The 22,401-nt window shown below is 43.0% G+C and overlaps 1 protein-coding gene across 8 annotated transcripts; it reads left to right on the top strand.

The window, feature by feature from the left end:
- On the top strand, nt 1-22,044 carry LOC143436343 (17-beta-hydroxysteroid dehydrogenase type 6). 8 transcript variants are annotated; one of them, XM_076920562.1, is made up of 6 exons: nt 1-242; nt 8,801-8,896; nt 11,478-11,804; nt 16,235-16,493; nt 19,542-19,705; nt 21,534-22,044. In XM_076920562.1, the coding sequence occupies exons 3-6, from the start codon at nt 11,492-11,494 to the stop codon at nt 21,749-21,751; spliced, it is 954 nt and encodes a 317-aa protein (XP_076776677.1). In that variant the 5' UTR covers nt 1-242; nt 8,801-8,896; nt 11,478-11,491; the 3' UTR covers nt 21,752-22,044. The 8 variants fall into 8 exon arrangements, with proteins under 8 accessions (XP_076776677.1, XP_076776676.1, XP_076776679.1 ...); XM_076920561.1 differs by having other exon boundaries at nt 8,796-8,896; XM_076920564.1 differs by having other exon boundaries at nt 1-259.
- The last annotated feature ends 357 nt before the right edge of the window (nt 22,045-22,401 follow it).

Raw genomic sequence — 22,401 nt, 5'->3', positions numbered from 1 at the left:
AGAACAAACAAGGCAGAAGAAAGGTGATTTCCTCTTTCCTAAACCTGGGACACTATAATTCTGTCCTCAAGGGCAGAGTGAATGACTCCCAGCAATCTAGGACTCAACCTGTGTCTCGCTGAATCCTTTGGCCTTACTCTGAGGGTTATGTGATCAATTTCACTGGATCTGAAGACCTGGACTTGGACTGAGACCTCAGTTACAGACAGCCTGTCGTGAGACTTCTCAGCCTCTCCAATTATGTGAGCCAACACCCCCAGTAATTCCTTTTCATATATCTATATCTGTTTAGCCTGTAGGTTCTGCCTCTCTGGCTAATACTAACACAATCTATATTGGGTATAAAGATAGGCTCTAGGGGGAAAAATTAAGGACATGGTTTCTGCTCCCAAAGGCAGGGAATTTTCAGAAGGAACAATAAGTACAAACAATGGTAATAAAATGTTATACGTGCAGCTAGAAATTGTGAAACCTCTGTTAAATTTATGTGTATGGATTTGTGTGTCTGCCATATGCTTGGGTATCTACAGAGGCCTGAAGAGGTCATCAGATCCTCTTGAACTCAACTTGCAGGCAGGTGTGAGCTGCTGTGTGTGTGTGTGTGTGTGTGTGTGTGTGTGTGTGTGTGTGTGTGCTGGGGTCCTCTGGGAGAGGAACAAGTGCTCCTAACCCCTTAGCTATGTTCCCAGCCCTCTATGGCCTCAGCTCCTTAAGATAATAATGAGACACAGAAGTGTAAAGGGCACAGTGTGTTCGGGAATCTGCCAGTAGCTCTCCATATAAATAGTTCAGCTGAGAAGCTGGTCTAAAGGGCATCATGGGGCAAGCACTGTGTGATAAGCTGAGGGCCGGGATGGTAAATGGGATTCATCCTTCACTTTTATGCAGCTTCATCAGAATGAAATGAAGATGCCAACCGTGGCAATATTTGATGAGAATTTTTTTGGGGGTGGTGGTGAAAATACTATGGAAGTGAGCAAGATCTTTGAAGACTTGAAGTACTTGTGTGCTTGTTGATTTCCTCTTATGTAAGATAAGAAGGAGAAGATAGGAGAATTCCTTACTGACTCAGGATCGTAATACCTAGATGCTTCAAGGACACATTTCAGCTTAAATTTGATAGTATTACACGTATTAAAAAACTACAGCAAAGTAGCAGACCTTACTTATAAAGACTGAGTTTGTTTAACGGGAACGTTTCTAAACCCCACAAGACTGTTTCCTTTGAGGTCAAAGCAAGGGACGGCCTTGAAAGCAAACAAAGCTTTCGGCACAGAACATCGCAAGTGGTCATTAAGCTATGTCAAGGGGTTGGGTATAGAAAATCGAAAGTTTTAAAGTTTACTTATGAATTAACCTCCTAGGCTTTTACTGTCTTCTTGTGTACATTTTGTTATTATCCATAGTTCTACATATGCTTTGAATACAGTCCTCTCCCAACAGGCTGCATAAAACAAAGGGTTATCAGACTTAAACCAAGATATAGTATCAAAATGTACTCTTTCATAGAAATTTGGATTTATCTGAAGACGGTGAGGGGCGATGCTATTTTCTCACTGTGTCACTGTCTCTGCCTCCAACTCGTGATCCCCCAGCCTCCCGGGGGTCTAGGATGGCGCACATCACTCTACTGCTGGGTTGAATCAGTCCCCAGTGGCATAACCAGAATTGTGTTTTGGGAAATTTTTAGAGCCACAGGCCGGCAGGTGGGAGGGGAGAAATCAGCTGGCAGTTTTAGATGCTGTGTCTGGAAGTAGATGAGGAATACTCACAACCTGGGTTACTGAAGCGGGGAGGGTGGGATAGCTCTGATAACTTAAGGAGGCAGAGATATTAATGTCTATGTGTGGGGGAGGAGGAAAGAGATTAAAATAATGACAACATCGTGGACTCTGGCCACTGGGTAGAAGGGGATTTTCTTGAACCTTTGTTAGTGCTGATAAGTGTGTTAAATATTTATTGACTAGATGTAGTTTGGGAATGCATGAATGAGAGGAAGGACAGACAGCCACAAATCGTGATGGTTTCAATTTCGAACAGGTTGAGTTCAAGGTCTCACTGCATTTGAACGTCTTTCCCTGTCCTTACACAGTGTGCAGCGATGCAAAGCATTACTGTGCACTGCATTTTGGGCACACTGTATGCTTACTATCTGTTCTCTGTATTAATTCTATGGATTCCAGGGCTGGGTATGCAGCTCCGTGGTAGTACGCAGCGTGTGTGAGGTCTCCCGTTAGAGCCCAGCACTTAGACAGACAACCCCCCAGAAAGCAAAGACTTACGTCCTGAGAGTTCAAATAGCACGTCTACTTTATGAGCCTCTGATGATTTTAGTAGCTCGTTCAGGGCCTCCTTGTAAAGCGAGGGCTCTAAGTTTACAGATATTAGATGGACCCAGGTGGTAGGTGTTCAACAGGCAGCTGGAGATCAGAGGCTAGATGCCAGGAGAGAGATCTGAGCTGAAATCAGAGCTTTGGGGTCACTTGAATTGAGGTCAGGATGACGACTGAGATCACCAGATAAGAACGTGTATAGGAGAAGAGAAAGAGGAGCAGGATAGTTCTGTTAAAGATAGTCATGTAAAAACAGCAGAGGAAGACAAGCCAGTAAGGGCCAGAGAAATGGATGAATAGGAAAGCCAAGAATGATTTCACAGGAGCCAAGAGAGAAGAGAGCCATGACGTGCGCATCGGTTAGGGTGGGAAGTCACTAGTGATCTTTGCTAGATCTGTTTTATGGATTTTATGGTTGGGACAGAAAGCTTGTAAAGTGAGCTATGAAATCAGCAAGCAGACCTGTTACCTGTTTCCTGGTTTTTCTAACTATTCTGTGCCATATTACCAGTGTGTGTGTGTCTGTGTTTATGTGTGTTTGTGTATGCCTGTATGTGTGTCTGTATGTGTGTGTGTCTCTGTGTATGCCTGTGTGTGTGTCTGTATGTGTATGTGTGTCTGTATGTGTGTGTGTGTGACTGTGTGTCTGTGTGTGTGTCTGTGTGTGTGTTTGTATGTGTGTCTCTGTGTGTGCCTGTGTGTGTGTCTGTATGTGTGTGTCTCTGTGTATATCTGTGTGTGTGTGTGTATGTGTGTCTGTGTGTCTCTGTGTGTATATAAGACTGTGTGTGTCTGTATGTGTGTCTATGTGTCTCTGTGTGTGTGTGTATGTGTGTCTGTGTGTTTCTGTGTGTGTCTGTGTGTGTCTGTATGTGTGTGTCTGTCTCTTTGTGTGTGTCTGTGTCTCTTTGTGTGCCTGTGTGTGTCTCTGTATGTGTGTGTCTCTGTGTGCGTGTCTGTCTGTTTGTCTATCTGTGTGTCTGTATGCGTCTGTTGGCCAGGTACACATCGTGATATGTGTGGGGGGATCTAGAAGACTTGCCCTCCATAGATACTCTAAGGAATGATCAGTAAAAGGAAGTCATCCTACCTGAGGAGCTTTGTCATTGCTCTTCTCTGTGCCAGGCCTCACAGAGGAGACCGTGACTGCTCACTCACTGAGTGCAATGGGTCCAACTGGATTATGGATCACAGAGTGTCCAGGGCATGCCCACATCCCTGGAAATACATCCATAGTCATTGACTTAGTCAGGGTTTCTATTCCTGCACAAACATCATGACCAAGAAGCAAGTCGAGGAGGAAAGGGTTTATCCAGCTTACACTTCCACACTGCTGTTCATCACCAAAGGAAGTCAGGACTGGAACTCAAGCAGGTCAGGAAGCAGGAGCTGATGCAGAGGCCATGGAGCAATGTTACTTACTGGCTCGCTTCCCCTGCTTTGCTCAGCTTGCTTTCTTATACCAGGACTACCAGCCTAGGGATGGCACCACCCACAAGGGGCTCTCCCCACCTTGATCACTAACTGAGAAAATGCCTTACAGCTGGATCTCATGGAGGCCTTTCCTCAAGGGAGGTTCCTTTCTCTGTGATAACTCCAGCTTGTGTCAAGTTGACACACAAAACAAGACAGTACAGCCATCAAGTGCCAATAGATCCTCAGATGGGGGGGGGACTTTGGGACTCCTTCCTTGAAAATATTTACTGTTAATCTTTCTCCCATTGTTCCCCAACTAGGCCACCTTTGAAGAAGGATACTCAGTTGAAGAATTGCCTCAATTAGGTTGTAGATTGACATGTCCATATGTATGCATGTGTATGTGTGTGCATTAAAGACTTTGTTTATTGTTGTATATCTGTGTGTACGTCTGAGTGTATGAACATATGGATAACTGCATATGTGTTGGTGGCTGTGGAGGTTCAAAGAAGATACTAGAGCCTCTGAAACTGGAGTTACAAGTGATTGTGAGCTGTCCTGCCAATGCTGGGAATTGAACCGGATCCCCTGGAAGTGCTCTCAGTGCTGGGCTTCCTCATCAGCTCCCTGTTCTTTATTTTTATTTTTTTATTTTTGATACTTGTGTATAAGAATCAGAAGAAGCAGGGGCTGGAGAGATGGCTCAGAGTTTAAGAGCGCTGGCTGTTCTCCTATAGGTTCTGAGTTCAATTCCCAGTAACCGCATGGTGACACACAACCATCTGTAATGGGGTCCGGTGCCCTCTTCTGGTGTGTCTGAAGACAGTGACAGTGTACTCACATACATAAAATAAAAATAAGTAAATCTTAAAAAAAAGAATTACCAGAAGCAATTTGCTTTCAGCTGTGCCCTAGTTTGGTTTCTGTTGCTGTGATAAACACTGACAAAAAGAAACGTGGGAAGGAAAGGGTATATTCTATCTTACAGCTTAGAGTCCGTCATCCAGGGAAGCCAGGTGAGAAGCTCGAGCAGAGACTGCAAGTGAATGCTGTTTTCTGGCTTGTTCTCTATGACTTGCTCAGCCTGCTTTCTTATAGAACCCAGGACCACCAACCCAGGGGTACCAACACTCACAATGGACCTGGGTCCTCCCCATCAGTTACTAAACATGAAAATGTCTCCCAGACATGCCAATAGGTCAGTATGAAGGAGAAAATTCTCCAATCGAGGATCCTTTTTCCCAGGTAACTCTAGTTTGTGACAAGATGACAAAGACCAACCATCACAGATGGCAAGGCTATCACATGATGTCTTTGCTATGTCTCATAGGGATGCCAGTTCTCCAGCCCTGTGTAATAACAGTTTGTAGGATCTTAATCACCCATGTCTTCTACAAGGTCTCACACTGGTCCAAGTGAGCAAGAGTCAGCAACCACTCTGGAGATGTTGATAAAACATTTATATATCAGAGGATTGGAAATAAATGTAACCAAAACCCAAGGGCTTTCTACCTTAGTAAAATTCCTAGGAGTCCAGTCATGTGGGGCATGAAGAGAAAGTCCTTCTAAGGTGCAGGATAAGTTATTCCACCTGGCCTCTCCTACCTCCAAGAAAGCAGCTTAGTGGACCTATTTGGATTTCGTAGGCAGCACATTCCTCACTTGGGTATGTTACCCTGACTTGTATACCAAGTGATCCAAAATGCTCTAGTTGTGAATGGGGCCTGAACAGGAGAAAGCTTTCAACAGGTCCAGGCCGCTGTGCCGATCTCAGCACAAGATTCAGCAGACTCAATGGTATCAGTGTCGGTGTTAGTGTCAGATGCTACTTGGAGCCTTTGACAGCTCATAGTTCCTCATAGCTGAAGCGAGACTTGGGAATTTTGAGCAAGGATCTGATGTCTTATGCAGACAGCTATTCTCCTTAATTAACTAATTAATTTGAGACAGGGTTTCTCTGTGTAGCCCTGGCTGTCCTGGAACTTGTTCTGTAGAGCAGGTTGGCCTTCAACTCAGAGCAGGATTAACACACCTAGCAACTATTCTCCTTTTGAGGGGCAGCTTTCTTGGTTGGTCTGCTCTTGGGCCTTAATAGACATTGGACATTTGATAATAGGCCACCAAGCTACCATGCGACCTGAGCTGCCCAGTGTGGACTGGGTGTTGTCCAACATACCCAGCTGGAGAGTTGGATGTGAACAGCAACAATCCATCATCAAATGCATGTGGTATATGTGTGACTGGGCCCGGGGCACAGGTCAGTTACATGAAGAAGTTGCCCAAATGCACATGAGTCTTGCACATGTTATAATGTCACCTGCCTCAAACATACACCCTTGGCTTCCTGGGGTGTGTCCTGTGATTGATTGACTGAGGAAGAGGATTCAAGGGGTGTGGCCTGTGACTGAGCAAGAGAGGCTGCTAAGACCTACTTTGTGGGTACCTCTGCACACTATGCAAGCATCACCCAGAAGTGGACAGTTACAGTATTACAGTTCCTTTCTGAGACAATCCTCAAGGACACCAGGGAAGGTAGATCTTCAAAGTGTGGGCAGAACTTGGGGCAGTACATATGGTTGTGCACTTTGCTTTGAAGGAAAAATGGCCAAATGTGCAATTATATACCGATTCATGGGTTGTAGCCAATGGTATGGCTAAATGTCTAAGTGGCATGCGGGAGGAGCATGATTGGAGAATTGATGGGAAAGGCATTTGGAGAAATATGTGGATAGATCTGGAGGGCAGAGGGTTCTTGAGGGCATCTCTTGGTGTTATCACATCCTGTAATTAAAGTCAGTGGAAAACTACACACCATCATCCAGGAAGGATAATAAACATTTCAGGAAAGAAGATACACATTCCCCCTTCAGGTAAAGGACTAGGACCTGCAGAGGTTCTTGCAGAGTAGAAGAAACCCACACAGAATGTCATAAACACCAATTAAGGCCACACGACCCATCACATAAATGAGACGTGCCACTACTGTGAACACTTCTGTTTTTCTAAAAATACTACATTTCCAGAAACTCACAGCTGGTCACAGTGCAGAAAAAAAATTGTGTCTGTGGAGTTCTCAGGCATAAATGAGACATCTGTGTCCCACCTCCTTGCCTAAGAGGAAGGGAATGTCTTGGAAGAGGAGGCTGACAGGTTGTGGGAGCAAGAGCTGGCGAAATTGCCAACCAAACAGTGCCATCTGGGCATGACAGGACCGTTGCACTTGTGAGCTTACCACTTCTGTGGTTGCCTGCACAAGACACACACAGACTCATGGCTATCAATATTCAGCATAGAGTCATAGAGGGGTGTTGTAGTAATTATTTAAAAATGGCCGCTGGAGAAGCCAACTAAGCTGTGGCAGCCACATGCGCGCCGCAGCTAGAAATGTCCAGCCAGAGACACCAGCCCTGCAACCCACAAGACGCCAGCGTGGGAGATGAGTCTGCCAATCTTCCACACTGTCTCTGCAAGGCTGGGCAGTGCCCGGATCATCCTGCCAATGACATGGGCTCAGTACAGATGAGACTCTAATGCTTAGGCTATCCAAAGGCTTATATATTTAGTAATGATCAATAACAAGATGCCCATACAATCAGAGGTGTAACCCAATACCCAACCTAGATATACCAACTACCTTTGACTGCTACAGACAAACGAACATCAGCCTCCATGTCCCCCTCTCTTGTTCTCCTCTCTCTCCTAGCTCCTCCTCTTCCTTCTCCTCCTCCTTCCTTACTCCTCCTCTTCCTCTCCTTATTCCACCCACCTCCCCACCTTAGCTTCTCCTACAGGGGGGCCCACGAGCCCCCACCCCTAGTTGAGGAGCTACTGATATTTGATGGCTGTTGATGGAGAGAGCAACTTTCTTTAGGCTGTGTTGACTGTCCTCCAGTGAGCAGCTCTACACTGTACATACATGGCCGGCACTAATTGGATTTGGGGGTTATTTAAAAAGGGAGGTGCTGGAGAGAGAGAGAGAGAGAGAGAGAGAGAGAGAGAGAGAGAGAGAGAGAGAGAGAGAGATATGTCCGAGTAGTTAAGAGTTTAAGAGTGTTAGCTACTCTCTAAAGGACCTGGGTTCAATTCCCTATACCCACATGGCTGTAACTCCAGTTACAGGGCATTTGATACCCTTGTCTGACATTTGCAGGCACCAAGCACACACACACACACACACACACACTATGTATATATGTATATATGTGTATATATGTCTATATGTATATACATACACACACACTATATGTATATATGTATATATATATATGCATATGTATATATGTGTATATATGTATATACACACACACACACACACACACACACACACACACACACACACATATATATATATATATATATATATATATATATATATATATATATACAGACATAAAGTGGGAGGAGGGCCAGGAGGTAGGGAGGCTCTGGGGGAGGAGTTAGGGGGAGAGGTGAGGTGTGAATTTGACCAGAACACATAGCATGCATGTATGAAATTCTCAAAGAACTAATGGCAATATCATTTTGAAAAGAACAGCAGCCAAGTGTGGTGATGCACATGTTTAATCCCGGCACTTTGGAGGCAGAGAGGCAGGCAGATCTCTGTGAGTTCAAAGCCAGCCTGATCTATATAATGAGTTCTAGGACAGCCAGAGATACATAGTGAAACTTTGTTTCAAGAAACTATAAACCAAAACCAAACAAAAAACCCCCAAACCCAAATAGTGCATTTCTAGTTCTGTATAAGATATGTGGAATCCTGACAGTGTTGTCTTCATTTGGAAACTAGGCATGAAATGAGGAGTGGCCAATCGGATGTCAAGCTGACCAAGGGTGGAATTTTGGTAGTTAATCTTTCAGGTTGTCAACTTGATCCAATCTGGAAACTAAGAAAAATGCCTCTAGGCTGGTCTGTTAGGGATTAGCAGGGGAAGGAAGCCCCTCCCTCAGAGCGAGTGGCACCTTCTGGTAAAGGCCTAGACCCAAATTTGAGGGAGAAACTGTTGGCTACCCCTCCCTGCTAACTTGGAACTCTGTTCTCTTGGCCAGCATAGACTGAAGACCTGAGGGTTTCCAGGACAAACTGAGATTGCTGAGGTGTTGGCACTGAGTCTGTCTAGTGTGCTGTCATCACAGACAGTGAGTATTGTGTAAGCCAATCCAAACATCTCCTTTGTAATATATTATCAATCTACTGATTCTTTTCCTTTAGAGAACCCTAGTACGTGTGTGTATATAATGTAGAGTGAACAAATCCCCCTCCATTCACCTCTTTACCCCTCTCCCATGGAACCCCTTCCCCTAACAAGCTCTCTCTCCTATGTCTCGTCTTTTCTGGGTGAGGGACCTTCTGAGTGCTATTAGGGTGCTTGCACTAGCATGGGTTGGGGGTTATTGACTGTATCATGGGCAACTGGTGCAGGGACCCCATTGGTTTTCACACTAAGACTGAATAGACTGAGTTTGTTAATTTGCTGTTTTCTGTTGTTTGGGGGCAGTGTCTTGATTTGTAACCCTGGTTATCTTTGAATTTGTTGCAATCCTTCTGCCTTAGTTTGTCTTGTGCACGGATTATAGGCAGTATGCTATCACACCTGGCTCAAATGGACTGTTCTGGTGGTTGTATGTTAGCGCCTCACGGTTTCCAAATGTCTGACACAGAGTAAATGTTTGTTGAACGAAAATGATGTTTGAACTGACTCTCATAATACATAATACAGCCTGGCCATGGTGGCGCACGCCTTTAATCCCAGCACTTGGGAGGCAGAGGCAGGCGGATTTCTGAGTTCGAGGCCAGCCTGGTCTACAGAGTGAGTTCCAGGACAGCCAGGGCTACACAGAGAAACCCTGTCTTGAAAAACAGAAAAAACAAAAAAAACAAAACAAAAAAAACCCCAAAAAACATAATACATAAAATATAATATATAATATACAATAGACAATATATAATATAATTAATATGTAATTAATATATCACATATCATATAACACATAACACATAATATATAATATATTATGATATATGATATAATGTGATATATAATATAATATTAAATATGATATATAGATAGTTGATATGTGATATATGATAATATGTATTATTTTCTAAGTGGATAAGGGTCAGAGAGAAAAAGAAATATGTACTGAAGAAAATGTAGATGTAATGCAAAAGACTGGCTATACAGTGTCTTTTGTGCCAGTCAGGAGGGAGGCTGAGAACCATTTGAGCAAGGTGTTCAAGGCCAGCCTGGGCAACACAGTAATGTCGTTGAAACACCAGAAAAATTTGACCTCTGGGGCATACTGGAAACTGCCTGCTAGGGTTCAAGAGTAAGCTATAAGAAAGAGTATGGTAAACCCAGATGTGGTAGAGCATGTCTTCAACACTAGTACTCAGGAGGCAGAGGCAGGCAGTTCTCTGAAGCTAGCCTGATCTACATAGTGAGTTCCAGGCCAGCCAGGGCTATATAGCAAGACCCTGTCTTAAAAAAAATAAAAAGAGAAAAGAGAACAAACTAAGAGAAAGGAGGTTAGGTGTTGGCAAAGCCTTCATGACCAACAAGGATTCTGAATTGTGTAGATTCTCGTCTTGCAGCCGTTGTGGGGGAGGTCTCAGTAGGTGGTTGTCTCATTACCTCTGCCCTTATCTTTGACCTTCAGGCATAGTGACTGCATTGTCCAACCAACACTTAAAGACCAACCAAAGATGGTGAGCAGAAATATAGAGACAGGCAACCGTGAACACTAACCTCTCCTTTTCTTTTTAAAATTGTTTTGTAGTTAGCCTGTAAAGCAACTATGGGTTATCATGGGCTACTGCATAGCATTTGCATTTTGATGCACATATCATTACACTTCATTATTTGTCCCCCCCACTTTTTTTTATTGCTTCTCCCTGGTCCTCTTTCTCCCTGAAACATTTTTGCTTTCATGTCATGTGGGTTCCATTACCCTTTTAAAGACAGGTCTCATGTGACCTCAGACTTCCTATATATTAGTTGAGGTGTGTGATAAGTAGGCATGGACCAATAGTGATATCTCATGGCCAATGAAATGAATTTCAACAGTCCTTCAGGCTGGTCTATATTTACAAATTGCTTTGCTTGTATTATTTAACTAAAACTACTGAGTCTTCTGATTCCCTACCAACAAATCCCTGCCTAATGTATTCTCAATTGCCCCTGTAAGATCCTTAAGTTTTTTTAAACCTTTATTTTATGTGTATAGATGCATTGCTTGCACGTGTCTGTGCACCATGTGATACAGTACCCTCAGTGACCAGAAGAGGGAGTCAGATCCCCTGGGATTGGGTCACAAATGGTTGTGAGCTGACATGTGGGTGCTGGGAATAGAATCTGGGCTCACTGGAAGAATAACCATTGCTCTTAACTGCTGAGCCACCTCTCCAGCCTCCCCTCCCATGGTTTTTTGAGACAAAGCTAGGAATGTTTCTTTGTAACATATGTAACTTTTTTTTTTTAAGATACCATCTTGACATATGGCTGATACTCTGGCCTCCCTCTTCCTGTTACTAGAATTGTAGGCATTTGCCTCAACACCTGGCACTGTGTAACTGTGTATATAACTCCTGTTAAGATGTCTGTCACACCTTTTCTGTCTTCTCTCTGTTTCTCTTACTGACAATCAAGATCTGCTCTGGTGCAAGTGATCTTCTACTAAACCATATCCAGAGCCTTTTGTGTGACAAAATCTATTCTCTTTCTATTCAAGGACATTTCCTCATAATGTGGTTCTACCTGGTGACTCTTGTGGGACTTTACCATCTTCTGCGTTGGTATCGTGAGAGGCAGGTGGTGAGTGGTCTCCATGACAAGTATGTCTTCATCACGGGCTGTGACTCAGGCTTTGGGAACCTGCTGGCCAGACAGCTGGACAGGAGAGGAATGAGGGTGCTGGCTGCATGTCTGACAGAGAAGGGAGCGGAGCAGCTAAGGAGCAAGACATCTGAGAGGCTGGAGACAGTGATCCTTGATGTTACCAAGACAGAGAGTATTTCAGCAGCCACTCAGTGGGTGAAGGAGCGTGTTGGAGACAAAGGTACAAAGAAATATTTTCACTTTTAATTTGTTTAGGTAGGAATATGTGAAGCTGTATAATGTATACATGCCAAGAAAGCTGTATAATGTATACATGCCAAGAAACAGGGTTTAAAACATTGCTTTCTCACTTGAAAGACTATCATGACTTTTTTCTTCCTTCCTTTCTTTTCTTTTCTTTTTCTTTTCTTTTTTTTCAAGACAGGGTTTCTCTGTGTAGTCCTGGCTGTCCTGGAACTCACTCTGTAGACCAGGCTGGCCTCAAACTCAGAAATCCGCCTGCCTCTGCCTCCCAAGTGCTGGGATTAAAGGCGTGCACCACCACTGCCTGGCCTTTCCTTTCTTTTCCTTTCTTTCTCTCTTTCTTTCTTTCCTTCCTAAAATCTTCAATATGGTGATATTTATTTCTTTTTACTTAAAAAATCATTCTTCAATAATTTCCTGCAGTATATGTTTTTCTATTCTTTTCTGTCCCCCAACTCCTCCAGTCCTTCTACCAACCCAACTTCACATTCTTTTTCTCTTAAAAATAAAAACAATGTGTGTGTGGGGGAATGGGGAAAGGGGATGGCATCTGAAATGTAAATAAAATATCCAAAAAAATAAATAAAAATAAAAAAATTAAAAAAAATAAAAACAAAAGGAAAAAGCTACTTAAAACAAGGTGTCTGATCCAGGCTGCCTAACTCCACCTGAGTGCAGGCCCCGCCTGACTGTGTTGATGTACTCAGTGTCACTCACCTGGAGAAAACTGATTCCCCTCTCACAGCATTTACCATTTGGTAATAGCTTCTCAGTTAGTGGTGCCACTTTGTGTTGACTTCCTGACTTTGTGCAGGGATCTAGTCCTGCTTGAGTCTCCCCTCTTCCCCTCCTTTCCCTCATCCTCCCCTTTCTTCTCTCCCCTCTTCCCTGTCCTCCCCTCCTCTTCCCCCTCCTCCTCTTTCCCCTCCTCCCTCTCCTCTTCTTCATCTTCTCCCTCCTCCCTCTCCTCCTCCCTCTCCTCCTTCTTCCATCACTATCAATGAAGTTCAATTTGTTCTGCCCATATATTTTTACATGTGTAACCTTCCACTGGAATTTGGTCAACTTAGCAGGGGCTACACTCCCAGCAGGTACCAGTTGCCAACAATTCCTTTGCTATAGGTAGAACTTCATGCTCACCTCTTCTCTCCATGTTGGAATTTTATGTGGTAGAGCTTACACAGATCTTGTGTGTGTTGTCACAGTAGTTGTAAGTTCATATGTTCAGCCTTCCTGTTGTATCCTGAATAAGCTCTTCCCCTGTAATCACCCCCTGCCTCTGGCTTTTACACCCTTTTGCCCCCTCTTCTGTAATGACCCTTGAACCTTGAGAAGAGTGGTATGATATAGATCTCTCATTTAAGTCTCATTTTACAATCTCTTATGCTCTGTACTTTGATAAGTCATTGGGTCTCTGTGTTGATCACCATCTATGGCAAATAGAAGCACCTCTGATGAGGGCTGAGAGGCGCGTTAATCTATGGGAATACTGAGGCTGGAGAGCTGGCTCAGCAGTTAGGAGCACTCACTGCAATGCCAGAGGTCCTGAGTTCAATTCCCAGAAACCACATGGTGGCTCATAATCATCTGTAATGAGGTCTGATGCCCTCTTCTGGTGGATCTGAAGACAGCAACAGTGTATCTCTCTCTATCTATAAAACTAAATAAATCTTTAAAAAAATCTATGGGTATAATATGTCATTAGGAGTCAGTTTAAATACTATGCCTATTTAGGAGAATAATAGTTGGTTTTACCCTAGGGCCTATGACCTGTCTAGTCACAGGTTCTCAGCCCTAATAATGGTGCCAGGTAAGGTATTCATCTTGTGCTATGGGCTTTAAATCTGATCAGAAAGTGTTTGTGCCTTTATTGCACCAATGAGCATGCCTTACCAAGCCAGTTCTTCTTGTAGCTCACAGGGTTCACATCCGGGTAAGACAGATGTGTAGTTTTCTTTTACACTACAGCACTTTCCAACTGTGAAAAAGAGCCAGTAGGGATGAAGCTTCTAGGCCAGTCCAGCCAGATTTATCCATGTTCTTTTTTTTTTGTTTTTTTTTTGTTTTTTTTTTTTTTGTTTTTCGAGACAGGATTTCTCTGTGTAGCCCTGGCTGTCCTGGAGCTCACTCTGTAGACCAGGCTGGCCTCGAACTCAGAAATTCGCCTGCCTCTGCCTCCCAAGTGCTGGGATTAAAGGCGTGCGCCACCACTGCCCGGCTTGAGTTCTCCATGTTCTATGACTAAAGTTCATGGTGTCTCCAGCAATAGAGTCTTACAGTGTCAAGTTAGAATTTCTAGATGCGTGTGACCGATCAACCCTAAATTAAGGTGTTGTGAGTCTTTGTAGTATTTCATTTCCTTGGACATGTTTACATGTTACATGGAAAAATGGACTCCACATACTTATAGACAAAGTTTTAAATTTTTTTCTAAAAATTTTAATTATTTTATGTGTTATGGGTGTTTTACCTGCATGAATGTCTGTGTACTACTTGTGTGCCTGGTACCCATGGAAGCCAGAAGAAGGCATTGGATCCCCTGGGTCTACAGTAACAGAGAGTTGCACCATCCGTGCGGGTGCTGGTAATCAAATCCAGGTCCTCTGGCAGAGCAGCTAGTGCTCTTAACTGCTGCGCCATCTCGCTCCAATGTTCAAGAGGTTCTTTTTTTTTTTTTTTTTTTTTTTTTTGATGTAAGTTATTTAGATTTTATTTCTTCTTTAAGGTATGAAACAAAGGCTGCTGTTATAAGCTTGTGACTTCCCAGACCAAAAGTTTTTGTTTCATATTCTCCTCCACTAAACTTCAAACAGTACCCAAGGTTTTCATCTCTTTAGTTGTTCCTCTAAAACATTCGGCTGCTTACTTAACTTATCAAGGGCAATTTCCCCCTTATGATCGTATGTATGATGTGTGTAGGGGGGACATACATGTGCACTGGTGTGTGTGTGTGTGTGGAGATTAGAGAGTTTCCATCTTTACATGGGCTGCATGTAAACCCAGGTCATCAGGCCTGCTAGGCACACTTTACCTACCAAGCTGTATCTCATCAGAGACTTTTCTTGTGTCATTGTTATAATTATTGTCTTTGTTATTATCAGTTTTTTTTGGACACAGAGTCTCAGTAGGTAGCCCTGACTAGTCTGGAACTCCTATATAGACTAGGCTGGCCTTGAACTCACAGCATTTTTCCCTGCCTGTGTTGCCTGAGTATTCAGATAACAGGTGTGCACCTTGATGGCCAGTTTCACCATTCTTTCTTTCTTGACGCTTCCATCTAAAGTGACTTTCTTCCTAACTGAACATATTCCTTAGAGTTTATTTTTTATTTTGAAAAATATGTATGTATGTATGTATGTATGTATGTATGTATATGAATGCTCTATTTGCATGTTAAGTCTGCATGGTGGAAGAGAACATCAGATCCTATTATAGAAGGTTGTGAGCCACTATGTGGTTGCTGGGAATTGAACTCAGGACCTCTGGAAGAGAAACCAGTGCTCTTAACCTCTGAGCCATCTTTTCAGCCCTGATTCCTTAGAATTTAAAATCCAGAAGTACTGTATAAATCTCTGTCTGTCTGTCTGTCTGTCTGTCTGTCTGTCTCTCTCTCTCTCTCTCTCTCTCTCTGTCTCTCTCCCCAAGCCCCTCTAAAAATACTAAAGTTAAGTTCACAGTGATTGATAAATTTCCTTAAAATTTAAATCTGCAATCAGGGTTCTATCTATTTTCTCTGGACTATGGCATTCCATAGATTTTGGTCTGACTTATTCAATAAAACCTGTCTTAGTTAAAGTTTCTATTGCTGTGAACTTACCATGACCAAAGCAACTTGGAGAGGAAAGGGTTTATTTGGCTTACACTTCTATACCATTGTTCATCATTGGAGGAAGTCAGGACAGGAACTCAAGCAGGGAAGGAACCTGGAGGTAGGATCTGATGCAGAGGGCTGCTCACTGGCTTGCTCAGCCTGCTTTCTTATAGAATCCAGGACCACTAGCCCAGGGATACCACCACCCACAATGGGATGAACCTGCCCCATCAATAATTACTGAAGAGAGTACTCTACAGCCTGATCTAATGAAGGCATTTTCTCAGTTTAGGTTTCCTCCTTTCAGATAACTCTACTTTGTGTCAAGTTGATATAAAACTATGCAGCACAAAACCCCAAAACCAAGATCAACCCCTTTTTTCTACTGTTATATTTAGGAGCAGTCTCTCTCTCTCTCTCTCTCCCTCTCTCTCTAGTTGCAGGTCATCCTGGGCTATGGAGAGAGATCTAGTCTCGTTTTTTTGTTTGTCTTTTCTCTAGCATTTTTAGCTGTTTATTAAGGAAACTTTGTCAACATAAGTAGTTGTTGATTTTTATCAGAAATCTAAGTATTGATTTATGTCTTGTTGTTTTAGGACTCTGGGGTTTGGTTAATAATGCAGGTGTGTTACAACCATTTGCCTACATTGAGTGGTACCGACCAGAGGACTACATGTCTATCTTTCAAGTGAACCTCATTGGTTTGACCCAGGTGACTTTGAGCATGCTTTTCCTGGTGAAGAAGGCTCGGGGCAGGATTGTCAATGTCTCCAGTGTTTTGGGAAGAGTCGCATTGTTTGGAGGATTCTACAGTTGCTCCAAATATGGAGTTGAGGCATTTTCAGACGTGCTAAGGTAACTGTTAGATAAAATCCAGAGTGCCGTGTACGTCACTGCTGCAGACACTGCGCTCTGTGCTTCACACACTACCTTGTTTCCGTGCTCCCCACATCTTTTCTGTTGTTTGACACAGGTCTCACTCTGTAACCCAGTCTGGCCTGAATCTCACTATATATCTCTTGTGGCCTCAAGTGTAGGCATTCCTCCCGACTTGGCTTTCTGCAAGCTGAGATTACAAATGTGAACCACCTTAAGTCCTTTGTTGTTTTGAAACAGGGTCGTAGGTAGCCCAGGCTAGCCTCCACCTTACTTTGAGGTAGTTGAGGCTGGCCTTGAACTCCTGATCATACTGTTTTAACTTTTCAAGGGCTGGGGTTACAGGTGTGTCCTATTGTCTAGCTAAAAGAATTCTTTTTTAGGCAGGATCTTACTATGTACCCCTGGCTGGCCTCTCAACTCAAAAGAAATCTGTTGGTTTTTGCCTCGGAAGTGCTGGAATTAAAAGTGTGCACTACAATCCTGTCTGGTTCAAAAACCCTATATGTGGACATTGTTACTAGTTCATGGAAACAGACCAAAATTCAATCCCCCCCCCAATTTATCTGTAAGTCAGTATATGGCAGGATGGTGCTCTGGCCCGAGGCCTTTAGCTTCTGGAGCTTCATCATACTTAGTTCTCAAGATTCCCCTTCTGAGGAGAGGGTGGCTTTGTTTTTCTTCCTGGAAAACAGCTTGTCTGTCTCTCCAGGTGATGCCTTACTCCGTATCTTTTTACTTGATATCTTGTTTTCTTCATTATAATTTCAATTTATCATGGGACCCCTAGGTCTTGCTTGAGTCTAGCTCATTGGGTGTGTGTGTGCACGTGAGTATGTGTGCATTTGCTACTGTTGATCGGACTCTGAGCCCTGTACACACCAGGCAATCATTTGATCACCAAGGCACATATCCTTTCCTGAATTCATGCATCTTTTAAAAAAAAAAACAAATTATTTATTTCATGTATATGAGTACACTGCAGCTGTCTTCAGACACAGCAGAAGAGGGCATCGATCCCCTTACAGATGGTTGTGAGCCACCATGTGGTTGCTGGGAATTGAACCTGGATTCTCTAGAAGAGCAGCTGGTACTCTTAGCCACTGAGCTATCTCTGCAGCCCCTCAGTTCATATATCATGTGTGTCACTGAAATCACATTGTGGGACAATGTTATGTGCTTATTAGTCATCAGGCCATACTGTAAGAATTTTACATCTATTAAATCATTTCTTTTCTTGTGGTTCTTGGCCCTTACGTATTAGGTAAATGCTCAATCATTGATCTATATCTGACACCCAAATTATTTAAGATACTGCCTCACTCTACTGCAGGACTGCAGAGAGGAGGTTAAGTATTTGCCTGTGTCACATGGGCAATAGCAGACAGAGTCACCGTCTAAGAGAACCTAAGAATGGTTCTCTTCCCGTCAAGCGAGTACCCTGGTCCAATCAGCTGTGGACATAAGAACATGTGTAGTAGTCACTTGGCACAGAATATTTCTGTACAAACTCTCTTTAGCAGGGGTTGATCTTGGGAAATGAGACTTGAATATGACCTCGTGGTAGCCATTAGCTTCTTCTGGATATAGTACACTATCACAAGTAGTTTAAAGTTTATGGTGTTTTAAAACAACATGGCATCCCCTCATTGTTCTTCCAAAATCTGAAGTCAGGGTCATTGACAGAACCTCCCTCCTCTGATGGCCTGGGAAGGCTCGTCACTTGCCTCTTCCTGACTGCCTGCAGACCTTACCCACTGTGAGATTTTTGAGGTGAGGAACTCAGTCTTGACACACTCAGTTCATAATATAAGCACTTAGTACAGCACCTTCATACATATAAGCACTTAGCACAGCACCTTCATAATCAATGCTATTTCCTCTATTACTTCTTTTCCTTTCCCTTCCTGGGTACCTAATGCTTTAAAAATATTTATTTTTATTTTATGTGTATGAGCGTTTGTCTGCATGTAGGTGTGTGTGCTGTGTCTATTTCTGGTGCTTGTCCAGGTCAAGATACTATGTCAGATGCTCTGGAACTGGAGTTTGTAAGCTCTGGAACTGGCCAATTGTAAACTGCCATATGGGTGGTGGGAAACAAACCTTGGACTTCTGGAAGAGTAGTGTGTTCTCTTGTTGAAAGAGCAGTTTAGGAACTGGTGATATGGATCAGAGGGCAAAGGTGTGTGCCACCAAGTCTGATGACCTGAGTTCCATTCCTGGAACTCTTGCATGCAGAAGGGAGACAACTGACTCCTGCCAGTTGAACTCTGACCTCTAACAAGTGTGATGTGATAAACACACACACACACACACACACACACACACACACACACATACACATAGAGAAACACACACACACATACATGTACACACAAACACACTCATACACACTCATGCATGCACACACCCATATACATACATGCATATATAGATACACTCATACACACATATGCACACACATACACATGTACAAACACATACTTACATGCATATCCATGTGCACATACATGCATGCACACACAAACATACAAAGTCAAACCTAAACAAAGCAAAAGAGCAGAACAGATTAGTGGTTGGAGGAGTTGGTGTAATCATGTTCCCATTATTGCATTTAGGAATGTTTAAATTACTGTTTTTTCCTTTTTTTCCTTTTTTAAAATGTTTTTGAGACAGGGTCTCACTGTGTAGCCCTGGATGGCCCAGAATTCACTATGTAAACCAGGCTGGCCTGGAACTCTTAGGGATCCACTTGCCTCTGCTTCCTAAGTGCTTGGATTCAAGGTGTGCACTACCTCTCTGTCCTTTAAAATCTTCAGTAAAACTATTGGTGTGTGTGTGTGTATGTGTGTGTGTGTGTGTGTGTGTGTGTGTGTGTCAGAGAGAAAGAGAGAGAGAGAGAGAGAGAGAGAGAGAGAGAGAGAGAGAGAGAGAGAGAGAGAGAGAGAGAGATGGGAGTTGCTGGGGGAAGCAGCTAAAATGGTGATTGTTTTATCAAAGGTGGTAACTTAAATAGTTTGGTTTCAGGCGTGAGATTCAAGCTTTTGGGGTGAAAGTCAGCATAATTGAACCAGGGAGCTTCAAAACGAGGATGACGGATGTAGAGTCAAGCATTGAGAAAGTCAAGAAAGCCTGGGAAGCGGCCCCTGAGCATGTCAAGGAGTCCTATGGACAGCAGTTTTTTGACGACTGTAAGTTGTTGTGTGTGTGTGTGTGTGTGTGTGTGTGTAGGAATGCAAGTGTGTGATGTGTGTTTCCCTGCACATGTGGAGAGAGCAGAGGTGGACTTTGGGTGACATCTATCACTCTCCACCTTAGGTTTTTTTTTTTTTTTTTCCCTCCTAAGACAGGGTTTCTCTGTGTAGCTTGTGCTGTCCTGGAAACTTGGTCTGTAGACCAGAGTAGCCTCGAACTTACAGAGATCTGCCTGCCCCTGCTTTCCACGAGTCAAAGGCGTGTGATACCACAGCTGGGATTCCCACTGTAGTTTTAAGACAAGGTCTCTGAACAAGCTTGCTGTTCATCATTTCAGTCTGACTGGCTGGTCAGGAAGTCCCTGGATCTACCTCTCTCCATCCTGGGGTTACAGCCATGGAGTGGATTCTGGGGATCTAACTCAATGAATGGGAAGCAGACATATGCATGCTCTACCTGCAGTGGCCCCAGTGCAGACATATGCATTCTCTACCTGCAGTGTCCCTAGCCCCAGGTTTTTGCTGTTGCTGTTTTTTTTTTTTTTTTTTTTTTTTTTGATAGAGATTATAGAGAAAATGGGTATGTTTGCATAAGAAAAAAAAGACAGATGGCTTCTAAGAACACTCTTTGGCATGTACCATGTACTACACAGAAACACATATATAAGGAATACAATTCATGATTATACTAATATGAAACACCCATGCAAATCCACAGAGACCAACACATTATATGTTGCCTTGGGTTCATTGGATTGGAGAGAAAAGAGTGGTTTGGGATTATATGTTTGTATGTGTATTTGCTTATGTATTTATGTGTATATATATGTGTGTTTGTATGTGTTTACATGTGTGTATGTTTGTGTATATGTATGTGTGCTTATGTTTTAACTCTGTTCATATGTGTTTTACATGTGAATGTATATGTGCGCATGTATGTATGTGTGTGTGTATATATATATATATATATATATACACACACACACATATATATATGTGATGTCATGTGGTGATCAATCCCAGGGCCATGCATATTCTAGGTGAGAACCCGTGAGAACCCTACCATTGAGCCACATGTCCGTCCTACAGGGCTTGTTTTAGGAGTGAAGAATATGTTCTAAAGATCAACAACTCTACATGGTGATCACGGAACTCTAAATACACTAAAAATCAAGGTTTACGTATTTTAACTGGCTAGATTTTATGATATATAAGTTATAACAAAAATGCACAGATTTACAACGGAGGGCCAGCAAGATGGCTAAGCCGGTAAAGTGTTTCCTCTAGAAGCCTGGTGACCTGAGTTAATCCTAGAACCCAAATAAAGGTATAAGAGAGAGCCAACCCCACAAAGCTGTCCTCTGACCTCCACACGTGTGGTGTGCAATGTGCATGCACATATAAATATGCATTCAATAAATAAATAATAAAATTTCCAATTGAGAAAGGAGATTCCTGTACTTATATTGAATAAGTCATGGAACTGAGTTTTAAAAACAAAGTTTACTAAGGGAAGGTGTGAGACAGCCAGCATTTGGGAGGCAGAGGCAGACAGATCTCTGTGAGCCAAAACTCAAAAAGAGACCCAGACTCAAACAAACAAACAAACAAACAAAACAAAGCAAAAAGTAAACTTTTCTAGAATTAAAATAAAAGCACAGGTTTGATCTTCATGTTTTTGATGATCGTGTTGGGAAGCACAGGTCTGGCCTGGAATCCTGGTCTTCCCAGGAGTTCACTGTAGTTAGACTTCTGTGACCACGTGCAACTATAACTAAAACAATCCAGAGATTTGCTGGCTGACCCTCTTCCTCTGCTTCTTCAGTTTGCAGCACCACCAGACGAGAGCTGATGAAGTGCAGCACGAACCTGAGCCTAGTCACAGACTGCATGGAGCATGCTCTGATCTCCGCGCATCCTCGCACCCGGTACTCGGCTGGCTGGGACGCCAGGTTTTTATTCATCCCTCTATCTTATTTGCCTACGTCACTGGTTGACTACATATCGGCCATATCTAGGGGCAAGCCCGCTCAGGCAGCCTGAAGGATCCTGGATCAGTGCCTCCTGGAATGAAGAAATGTCTCAAGCTTTCTGTGACGACACGTTCTTTTGCCTAAACCACTTCTCTGGCTGTCTTTTCCTTTCTCTTCACCCCCACAGACGTCGGGTCTCACTCTATAACCCTGGCTGGCACTGAAACTCATAGAAATCTGCCTGTCTCTCTCTTAATCAAGGTGCTCGCATTCCAGGTTACTGTCTTAGCCACTTTTTCCTGGGAATATTTCCATAGTGTATCGTTCTTTCTTGTCCTATTAAACAGAGCCATTTAAGAACAATTTACCTTCTTTTTTTTATTAGAGTTATTTTAAACTATTTGTACGTATGTGTGTCTTTGTGGGGGTGTAGTGTCGATGCCTGAGGAGGTCAAAGAGGTAGAACAGAGGCAGTTGTGAGCCTCCCTAAGTGGGCACTGGGACTTGAACCCTGGTCCTCTGCAAAAGCAGCAAGTGTTTTAACCACTGAGCCATCTTTCCAGTCTTTAACGGAGTCTGGTTTTTTTTTTTTTTTTTTTTTTTTTGAATGATTTATTTATCTTTATTTTCTGTGCATTGTTTTTTTTTTGCTGCATGTCTATCTGTGTGAGGGTGTCAGATCTCCTAGAAAAGGAGTTACAGAAAGTTGTGAGATACCAT

This window comes from Arvicanthis niloticus, chromosome 22 (genome assembly GCF_011762505.2).
Source record: "Arvicanthis niloticus isolate mArvNil1 chromosome 22, mArvNil1.pat.X, whole genome shotgun sequence".
In the NCBI taxonomy this organism is placed as follows: domain Eukaryota; kingdom Metazoa; phylum Chordata; class Mammalia; order Rodentia; family Muridae; genus Arvicanthis; species Arvicanthis niloticus.
The sequence above is the reverse complement of the archived record's forward strand: the minus strand, read 5'-3'. Positions and strand labels throughout refer to the sequence as shown.